A 10,850-nucleotide genomic window follows, 5' to 3' on the forward strand; every position below is an offset into this window, starting at 1 on the left:
ACCCGGCGGGGGCGGGCTTTGCAGAAAGTGAAGTTGGGCGCCGGGACTCTGAGGCACAAAGCAAGCAGCCTGCTGGCTGCAGTCTCCGGCAGCACTCGCTGCAAACACGTGCAGCAGCGGCTGCCGGTCCGTGGGGCTCGGGCCAGGCCGGAGGCGACCGGCAGCCAGGGGCCCCTACTGCCGCGTCCACCGCGGTACCACCCTGCCTCAGCGTGAGCACTGTTCCCTGACCCCGCCAGTTGGAGAAATGGGAAGTGGGGCTTGGGAAACTTGGCCAGTTAACCTGGTGTAGTCTCGGTATCACCACACACACACCTCAAGCGCGGGCCCTGAAATTCATTCTGTGTCCCCAGGCTCACACTTTTTACTTTCGGGGAATCTCTGCAAATGCGTTTCTCCCGCAATTCCGGGCACGAGTGTGCGCAGCGCGGCGGCGGCTGCGGTTATTCATTATTAATGATGCTGCTAGCCCGCATCATTATGATGATAACTATTACTATTGTTGTGATTTCGGGCTCCGAGGCGAGAGCTGCAGGAGGCGGGGGAGCCAAGTGTTGGGCGGCAGACCGCGGTGCAAGCCCGCGGTAGCCGCCGTTGTCCGTGCTTTGCGCGAGGGTGTGGGGGTAGAAGTGAATCGGGAGACTAAGTGCAAACTTGCTGGAGCCCGCCCTTTGGCCTTGCCTCGAAGGCTGAAAGTGCAGACTCCTTCCCCCCCCCCCACCAAAAATGCCTGCCCCCAAAGAGAAAACTGCACCCCACTCAGCGCCCGGCGCACCGGGTTGTCACCCGCACTCCCAGCGCTTCTCCGCAGCCCTGGCCAGAAGCATTTTTAAAGTCAAAATGAAGAACAAAGACATAAGGGGTGATGGGGGGAGAAAGGGAATTCTGCCTAACCGTCCGTTTCCCCCACCCCCACCCTCGCAAAGCTCGTCCCTCCCAGGCGGAGAAACGCAGAGCAGGGAGTGGGGGAGGCTCTGGTACAGGTTCAAGTTCGCTGAGCTTTCTTGATCTTGTTCTGCCTCCTAGCGACCGAATGGCTCAGTCAGCCCAAGAAGCGGAGGACGGGGGGGGGGGGTCTTGAAGACCGGAATGTCTCCCGCCCCCTCTGCGCACCCAGAAAATGAGAAAGAAGCGGCCCCCGCACCCCCTCCATACTAGTCCTTTAACCCAAAGACCGCACTGAGACTAGGCGAGAGGCCGGCTAAACCCACCCAGCTTGGAGTGTTCCGAGATGGACCCGGGGTGGGTGGGGGACAGGGGAGCAGCCCGGACTGCACGCCTTAGTCCGTCCTTTGAGCCCCAGTGCATCCTTCCGAAGAAGGGCCCGGCTTTCCCGAGTCCTGCGAACACTGCCCTTCCTTCCCGCCGGTACCTGGCCGGGCTGTAACTTCACACCGCCGCGCGCCGCGTCTGCTCCGCATCCGGCGCGGCCGGGGGAGTGGGGGGCGGGGGAGAGCGACGAGGGAGGGATGCGCGGGGGTGGGGAGAGGGAGGGCCCCGCAACGTGCCGGGGCGGGGGAGCTTCCGAAGTGTGTGACAAGTTCCAGGGCCTAGTGAAAAATTCAACTCCTTATGCGCACCCCCAACCCTTTAATAAATATAAAACTGCGTGTAAGTGATGGTTTTAAATCGCATCAAAAATTAAAATAAGGGTCACGAATGAGGAGGAGAAGGAATGTGGGCCCTCTCACGCCTTTCTTTCCCCGGCTGCCAAACTTTCCTAAGTGCCCACCGCCCGCCTTTCCGGACGCACTCTGTTAGCCAGGACCCAGTAATCCACCCACCACCCCCATAAAGGCTCAAAAGGACCACCGCTACCACCACTGACCAAGACGGCCCGGGTTAGAGGGCAGGAACTGAAGGGTGGGGTGCACGGAGTACGGAGATCCAGCACTCCCCCAAAACACACTCGCACATACTACTCTGCCCACCTCCCCAACCTCCACTACCCCCCCCACCCCCCACCCCACACACACCTGGCCAGGCAGAGCTCGGGAGGCTGGGGCTAGCGGCCAGACCCGGTGGGAGCGGGGCAAGGAAAGCACGTGGTGACCTCCCCGCGGTCCGGAGCTGCGGACAAGAACCTCGGGGGGTGGGGTAGGGGGGAGCAGACGTGCTTTTTCAGTTGCTTTGAAAAATAAAAATGCTTCGCAAAGCTGAGTTTCTCCCTAACCGATTTCGCAGTCTGGTGGGCTGGGAGGACGTCTGGGCATTGTGCTTGGGGGCGAGAGTGCACTGTGGACCCGGCTGGCGCGGAGTCGCCGCTCGGCCTGCCGCTGTGCGGGCTGGCAGACTGCTGGCGCGGGGTGGGCGATCCCGAGCAGGGCGGGGGCGCGGCGAGGCCCGGCGAGGCCCGGGCGAGGCCCCGCCGCCGCCGCCGCCCGCTCCCGGGCTGCCGCGCCGCGCTCGGTCCTCTGTCTGTTTGTTGGCAGGAGGCTCCCGCACACGCGGTGCTTGTAAACATTCAGACACGAGATTTTTCCCAATCAAAATCCACTTCCACTTTTTTTGAAAATCTTCCAAAAAATAGTAAGAGGAGGGAGTTCCTCGCTCCCTCTCCATGCCGACGGCGCTCTAAGTTTGCAACTAAAGGGGTTTTAGGAAGGGGGTAATTGTATTTTCCCCCCTCTAATAGAGATTGAGATTTTTGCAGGGGGGGGTGGGGGAGTCAAAGAGGAGAGCGTCGCAGAAAACGGCTGGCTGAGCGTTTGGCTTCTGTTTGGGGGCAAGAAATTTTACATCCTCTTGCCTTGTTTTATTTTTGTTTTTATTTTTATCTTATTTTTCACGTCTTTTCGCTGCCACTGAGGTTCGGCGGGGAGGGGCGGGCAGCGGGAACCCAGGCGGCGGCCGCTCGAGCGCCCTCCCTCCGTCTCCCGCTCGCCCCGGGCCCTTGCTCCTGCACTTCGGCGGCGGAGGCGCGGAAGGGCAAGCGCTAGGAGCCCGCACAAAAGGCAGCGGGACAAACACCCACCTCGGAACGGAACAAAAGGCGGCAGCGCCGGCCGAGACTCTCGTCCTTCCCGGTCGCCAAGCTCTCCCGGCCGCCGCGGCCCCTCTCCACACTCAGCAGACTCCAGAGCGCCGGGGGGCCCCCTCCCACAATCCCACTTTCTCACTATTGTGGAGATGACTACTTTCCTCCAGATGCACACTTGACCGTGAGCGCGCTGCTGTCCGAGGGCCAGTCTCACCTCTTTTCTCCCAGGGAATTGTTTTTTTGGCTTGGGCCCCCTCCTCCCGCCCCGTTTTCCTTCCTTCGGTGAGTGCAAGCAACCCCCCTTTTCCCCTTCAGCTCCCTCCTCTAGGTTTGCAAGAGAGTTGTTCGCATCCATAGCATTGTTCATTATTTTGCCAAATTGGAGGGGAAATCATTGCATTCCTTATCGAAAAGCGAAATAAAGCAGTAGAAAGCACGAAAGAGGAGGAGTCAAATTTTTGTAAATTAAATAAAAATTAAAAGGTGCGTGCTATCCCAAAAGTGTACGTACGGCTGTGGTTCGGGATAGGAGGAGGTTTGTTTTTTGTTTGTTTGGTTTTTTTTTTTTTCCTCCCTTTAAGCTCTTTTATCCCGACTCTCGGAGGTTCATCTCGTGAAAAAAATTTAAAAATGCATGCACACACCCCTCTCTCCCCCTCGCTCTTACTTCTCGTCCTGCGCGCTCTCGTGATTATTAATAATTATTATTACTATTATTGGGTTACTTACGCGAGAATTCCCGTTTGCTTAAGTGCTGGGGTTTGCCTTGCTTGCGGCGAGACATGGTGGGCTGCGGGGCGGGCGGCGGCGGCGGCGGCGGCGGCGGCGGGCGGACGACGGCTCGGTTCACATCGGGAGAGCCGGGTTAGAAAGAAGGAGACTCCAGAGAAAATATCTTCATCAGTGCCTTTTGACATCCAAAATAAATTAGAAATAATACAAAGATGGCGCAGGGAAGATGAATTGTGGGAGAGCCGTCATGGCTTTTTTTTTTTTTTAAGCAAAAAAAAAAAAGAGAGAGAGAGAGAGAGAGAGGAGAGAGATAGAGGGAGAGAGAGAGAGAGAGAGAGATGAAAAAAATGGCAAAAGCCCCCCTGAGCTGCAAGTTCAAGTGCGGACGTGACGTCCCTGCGAACTTGAACGTCAGGAGTCTGGATGGACAGAGACACACAAAACATGGGCAGGGCGAGCAGGAGAGAAGGGGAGGAGGGAAGGGGAAGCTCACACCAATGGACACACATCAGGGGCTGGACATGAAAAAGAGACCAGGACAAGCCAATGGCCAGTGCGGGGCGGGGGAGGTGCGGGGCGGGGGGCTCCGCAGACGCCAGACGCGGCCCCCGGGGGAGGGGCGGGCGGAGGGGAGGGGGCGCTGGGGCCTCGGGCTCACCAGTGGCCGCAGCTAGCGCCGTGGCGGCAGCGTGGCCGGGAGAGAAGAAAGGGGCGGCGGGGTTGGGGGGGAGCAGGGTGGGGGAGGCGAGACGTGCGCCCTGCTCCCCCCGCCCTGGACGCGGACCCTAAAATGAAAGATTACTTAAAAAAAAAAAAAAAAAAAAAAGCATGAGTGTACGGCTAGTCCGCAGCCTGGGTCCCGGGAAGCGCGGGCGGAGGGAAGCCAGGTAGAGTTGCTCCCGGACACCCTCCTCCGTGCGCACACCCACTTCCCCTCACCGCCGCGCGGCTGCCGCGCTCGCTCCCCGCGTGCGGACGCCGGGGGCCGTGGTGAAAGCCAGGAGCTTGGAGGCTGCGCTCGGGAAACTTTGCCTGAGGAGAGGATAGCAAAGAAAAATCACCCGAAGTTGAGAGCTGAGCCTCCAAGTTACTGCTCCGCAGCGGGCAAGGGGAGGCGGGAGGAAGCGCGCGGCAAAACGGAGTCCAGCCCAAGTTTGGAGGGTTGCGGGCCCGGAAAGGTAGCTCCGGGGCCTCTAGGTGCCGGGGCAGCCAGGAGAGAGGGGGCTAGGGCGAGGGAGGCGGCGCAGGCCAGAGCTGGAGGGCACCCACAAGGCCGAGCCGGGGGCGAGGCGGGGGTGGGGGGTGGGGGGAAGCTGGGATCTAAGCGCCCTGACAAGCGTTTGGGTCTGAATGAAACTGGGAGCACGGACTCGGGGCTTCCAAGGGTCTCAAAGATAGAGACCAAGGAATAAAGAACGAGAAGCCAGACTAGGGGACACGTTCCAGCCTCCAGAGAGGAGTGCCGCGGCCCGGGGCGAGGAAGGCGCCGAGGCGTCCACCTCACGGAGCGGCCGCGGGCCAGAGGACAAAGCACCGGCAGTCCCGAGAGTTCCAGTCCCTGGGAACCCGCTCCCGGCGCCGCGGGAGGTCCTCGAGCCGGGTCCCAGGGATGGACACACCCCCTCCCACTCTTTAAAAGCAACTGCTAAAGCATAGAGGAACGGAAAGAAAAACGTTTCTTACAGGCAGGGCACAACTATTCCTGTGCTGTTACCCGGGGAAAGAAAATGGGGAATGAAGAGAGAGCGACTGGCTCTCAGGAGCAGCTGGGGAGACCACGGTGGTGGGGTGACCGCCCTGGGTCAAAGCCGCGCTGCTCAGGCGCCCAGAGCCAAGGCGCAAACCCTGGCGCCTACCGGCCCCTCCGGCCTTTCCACAGACGTTCCCGGGAAATTAAAGAAGACCTGTTGGAAATAAACTCCTGTCTCTTTAATGCACACACGCGCTCGGTCGCGCACACACGCACACACACACACGCGCGCGCGCGCGCGCGTGCTGCCGCTGTCAAAAAGCGGGCTTCACTCTGGCGTGGGATACTTTCAGTTTTACGTAAAATGTACAGCAACAGCACCCCCTGCGATTGGAAAGTTTATTCAGAAACGTGTCTGCAAAGTCCCCCGGCGTCTCCCGCCTCCCAGCCTCCCCGCCTGCCAGCGCCACCCTGTAGCCTCAGCCGCCGCTGCCGCCGCCACCGAGACCGCGTTGCGATTCCAAATCAGGAAGGGCAGGGGAGGGGGAGAGGCAAACGGACTCAAGTCTGAAGGAGGCGCGGAGGGTGCAGGGTGGAGGCGGGTCGCTGCGGTCCGCGAGACTCCGAGCTGCAGGTGGACGTGTGTGAGTGTGTGTCTGCAGAACGAGGAGCCTTCCTTCCCTCTCCTCCAAGCGGCTCCACAACCCCTCGCGTCTTCTCTTCCCCTCCTCAGTCTTAGGGACGTCGTTTCCGTCGTTTCCCCACCTGGCTGGGGGCTTTATTGCCTTAAGATGAAGCCTCCGGCTTGCAAACGCGCGCCCACTCCCTGCCGCGCCGGTGAGCGGCTGTTTATTCTCGTGTTGTCTTAGTAAAGTTTCAAACCTATTAGAAAATGACTGGCTTGCCTGGCTCCGCGAAGCTTCGGGCCCCACTAAGGAAGGAAGAGAGGTTTTGATGCTCAACATTAGGAGAAATGTGTGCCGAACTGCGTTGCGTAAATGTGTTTTGTTGTTATTGTTTCTCTCCAGCTTTTTTGGGGGGGGGCACTCAAATCCTGTTTAAGAAGCAGGAAGATTAACTTGCAGTAAAGCTCTGTAATGTGTGCGTTACACTATTTCCCCTTTTTCATGAGTTCTTCAGAGCAGGTCGGCATCTCCCACTACTGTCTTTTTTCTTCTTCTTCCTGTTCTTCTTGTCCTGCCTCCTCCTCCTCCTTCTGTCCTCCTCCTTTTCTCCTCCTCCTCCTTCCTCCTCCTCCTCCCCTTCCTCCTCCCCCTTCTACACCTCCTCCTCCGCTTCATTTTCTTCTTCTTCTTCTTCATTCTTCTTCATCTTCTTTGTCTTTTTAAACTAGCCTCAGAACAACCAAAAGAGTGTCATTGCACGGGAGGGGGTCGGCGTGGAGAAGAATGGTTGGAGGGAAGGTGAGGAGAGGGAAGAATAAAGTGCAACTGGGAGGTCTTTGTAAAATAAATAAATAAAATAAAAGCCTCTTCAGGTAACAATAGTGATTCAGATTCTTTTGGAACTGAGTTTTTCAAATTTAAGTATTTCCCCCATCCATCCATAAAAGTCCATATATAGAGAAGGTATATAAATGGGTGAATGTGTGTTGTGGAAATATATATGTATGATTTATATATAATGGTGTGTATAAAGCTTTTCAGGGTTGGCTGTAGTGTAAAAAGTAATGACTTTATTACCTCTGAAAGGTTCTGTGGTTCACATTTAACAGTCTTCTGAATTACAATTCATTACACAATTGTGTGCTCTCTAACACCGGCACCCTATCAGGGCCGCTATCTGTTGTTATTTCCAATAAATAACTGGCAACATTTTATTGATTTTCTTTTTTAAAAAAAATCATAGGAAATTAAGCACTTAGTTACAAGTAGGTCTGCTATGTTATTGCACTTGTTTCAGATTCCAGGGGGTTCCTTCGGAAACCACATCTTAAAACATACATTAAAAACCAGTTTTGCAGCTGCTTTCCCTAGGTGCCAAAGGAGAGGTAAGAAGCGACGTTTCCACCATTAACATATGTTTAATTTCACCACCATAAAATGCCCAGAGTGAAATAGGAACTGCACTTCGCTCCCGCCCCTCCCCCAGCCTGATTTCACCCAGTCCAGAAAACCTGGGGCTGTGTATTGGCATTTGATCCCTCTTCGTCGCGGACCGCCACTGCCGGTCCCTCTTGCTTGCGGGTCAGAGTGACGCCCCCTCCTTCATTGCCGCTGGATGCTCGCTAAAGCCCTCAAAAGTGGGAGGAGGGGGAGGGTTTGTACGTGTGTTAAAGAAAGAAAAATGTGTTGTTTTAAGAGGTTTAAAAATATTACATAAGTATTGATTAATGATGCAAGTGCTTTTGTAGAGGGGTGAAAGGTCACTTTAAAAGCGCACACTTGGATACACAATAAGTATATTTACCTTCCCAAAGTGGCTTTTAGAAAGTAATAAATTATGACAACGTTAAAATTATTTTCTGGCCATTCAGTTAACTTAATTTGGAGCTGTGGAACCTTTGTTAATTACGCTCCGTGGGCTCTTTCCCAAACCTTTGGTGACGACACTGAATGTAAACTCCAGGCCAACAGTCGACCCCTCCTCTCCCCTCCTCCCCCTTTTTATCTTGCCCGCGGAGGAGACTCCCCAGGACTTCCTGCAGTATATATTCTGCCTCTGATCTCCGTACTTAATAGCCAAGTCCTGGTTTATGCTTTATAATGTGTTGACAAGTTTTCTAACAGACTTTCTGAAATAATGCACATATATTCACGTCGGTTAGAAACCCACCGTATTTTTAGAGTCGAGTAGATCTATACCCTAATGCAGAGAGAGAGTGTAAATCATAGAGGATTTCATAGTCCTTTCAGTAGTTTTCGGTATGAAGTATGAGCCGCGTGGCCTCCAGACGTAACCTTTTAGAAAAAAAGACAGTGCTTTTATTTTATGGTGTAAAGTGCTTTTAGCTCCAGGGCTCTGAACGTGAATGTGGTCAACAAACAGCTCCAAGAGGGAGACTTAATACAGTCCCAGCCCTCGCGCGGAGGATCGCCTGGTGCGGGGGACTCGGGCGGAGCTGGAGAATGAAGGGTTAAAGGTCTGTCTCGATGGAAACTACAAGATTAAAATAAAATATTCACTGTCTGCCTTTAGGGGGAAACACCTTTATAGGCTTAAAGATAAATAAATGAATGATTGAATGAATGGTTAAAAATTGTTACAATCAGTCCCACCTTACTTTGGACTTCTTTCTTTTTCCTTTTTCTTTTTTCTTCTCTTTCTTTTCTTTTTTTCTTTTTCTTTCCTCTTTCCTCCTTCTCCTTCTCCCTTTGCCTCTTCTTTTCCTCTCCTCCCTCCTCTCCCTTCTCCTCCTCCTTCTCCTTCTCCCCCTCCCCCCTTCTTCTTTTTCTTCTTTTTGGCCTAATAGCAGCTCAGAAAATAGAGAATGGGCAGTCAACTTGATAAAAATAAAACTTGGGATTAGATTCTATACTTGACATAGGTTTTGCATTCCGAATACTTGAGGGTGGGAGTCTAGGGTGTCTTTAAGATGAAGAAAAAATTAATTTTAAAAAAGGAGGAAGTTGTGTGTGAGAAAGGAGGTGGACTTTATGTGGGTCCCCTAAAGGGAAAGGTGAAAAGAAGGGGCCACAAACCCCTCTTCTTCCTAGCCTCCCTCAACCCCCATCTCTCTGTAACATTTCTTCCCCCTTTCTTGCCACTGTCATCCAGAGCGGAGGACCTAAGGAGGCCCCTGGGGAGTAGTGTCTACACCTTATGCAAGGGCAGACATCCCCCAGAAAGTTCCTGGGGAAACAGTTGGTTTGGCATTTCTCTAGAGGCTCCCTGGGCCTTTAGCTGGCTGGCAGGCTACTTCATCCACCTGATTGTCCTGCCCAAAAAAAAGAAAGAAAAGAGAAGGGAGGTGGGGAGGGAAAGAAGGAGGAAAGAAGGGAGAGAGGCAGTGAGGAAGGAAGGGAGAAAGGGGGGGGAAGAAAGAACGAGAAAGCTGAATCTGCTCTAAATATGTCTATACTTGCCTCTAGACTGGGCTGATGTGTGCTGAGTCAATAATGTATGGGTAGGGGGAAGCAGTCTCACCATTTAAGTAGGAGGCCCCTTTGAAGACAAGAGGGAGTTCTGGTTATTAACACTGCTAGGTAAAATATTTAATTTGGTTCCCTACCATTGACATTAAAGACAGGTGTTGGACAATAAAGCCAGTGCAATGTACTGCTTTAAAAACATATAAAATTCATATACAGTAGATGCTCAATAAATGGTTTTGGAGTGAATAAGTGAATAAATCCTATTACCATGTGAATGAAACCAACATGACCATTCAAATTCTACTAATTTGCCCCAGAGACCAATAAGGCTTTGATCAGGCAACCCTATTATAAGAGCTAATTTTAGCCTAAAAGTGATTCCCACCAAGGATGGTGACTTCAAAAGGATCACCCCAAATATTAGAGCAACTGAACAATTAAGAATACAGTGCAAGATAGTTCCATCATCTCCAGCAGCCTACGTAATCAGATATCTTCCAAATAAACCAGTATCAAGAATCCAATATTGAAAGATTCATTTTTTTTAATACTGTTTTTTGGATCTGCACAAATCTGGTTTCCCAAAGGAGAGCACTTCTAAAGGAAAAAATACAATCAGGACAACCCCCCCCCCAAATATAGATATAGATATATCAAACTTAATCTTCTGCACCCCTCTTTGATTCCTTTTCTTTTAACAAGGGAATAATTTTTTCAGGACATGTTTTTCACACCCGATCACACCCAATCACAAAATAAGTCTCACCTATTTGCTTCTTTGGGCAGGGGAAGGGATACATAAAAGGAAAAGCAACATCACACACACACACACACACACACACACACACATCTGGTCTGACATTTTGTACAGCAAGTTTCAGCCCAATGTGATTTAAAACAATGTGAGTTAAAAACCTCTTAAAATTTGGGTTTATAATGGAAACGCTGACAGACTCTTAATTATAGCAGCCCTGCCAGACACAGCTATAATGAAATAGTTGTGCTTTCATTACTATAGAGGCACTATAGTTAAGGGTCTGTCAGTGTTTCTATTATAAACCTCAAGTTTAAGAGGTTTATAACTTGGGCGATTTAAATGGCACTGGGTGGAATTTAAGTTATCAGTCCAGATGTGAAGTTGTTTCATAAAAGACAGAATAACTTAGCTGAGAAAGCTTTTGGAGAATTCACCCTCTCTCTCTCTCCCTCTTCCTCTTCCCATTCCACTCCTTCCCTCTTATCCTTCTCTTCCTCATAGAACATCACAGAAATGTTTTTAGTGGTTTCAGATGGTCTTATTGTCAACTTCTAGCTCTATAACTTCACTGTCTAAAAGGAAATTTTATAGGCAGTTAGTCCTTTATTTGGACAAGTACTTTTTGCTATTATTATA

General features: G+C 52.2%; 1 protein-coding gene across 6 annotated transcripts in view; it reads right to left on the reverse strand.

Moving 5' to 3' along the window:
- BCL11A (BAF chromatin remodeling complex subunit BCL11A) overlaps positions 1 to 4,223 on the reverse strand; it is a 101,648-nt gene extending 97,425 nt beyond the window's left edge. For 5 of the 6 annotated variants that reach the window (XM_044264015.1, XM_044264016.1, XM_044264011.1 and 2 more), the window contains exon 1: positions 3,710 to 3,819. In XM_044264015.1, coding sequence (XP_044119950.1) covers positions 3,710 to 3,764 — 55 coding nt within the window. In that variant the 5' untranslated portion in view covers positions 3,765 to 3,819. Of the gene's footprint in view, positions 1 to 3,709 lie in introns of all 6 variants that reach the window. The other variant, XM_044264013.1, reaches the window with a different exon arrangement.
- Between the last annotated feature and the right edge of the window lie 6,627 nt (positions 4,224 to 10,850).

Source organism: Neovison vison, chromosome 8 (assembly GCF_020171115.1).
Source record: "Neovison vison isolate M4711 chromosome 8, ASM_NN_V1, whole genome shotgun sequence".
Classification (NCBI taxonomy): domain Eukaryota; kingdom Metazoa; phylum Chordata; class Mammalia; order Carnivora; family Mustelidae; genus Neogale; species Neogale vison.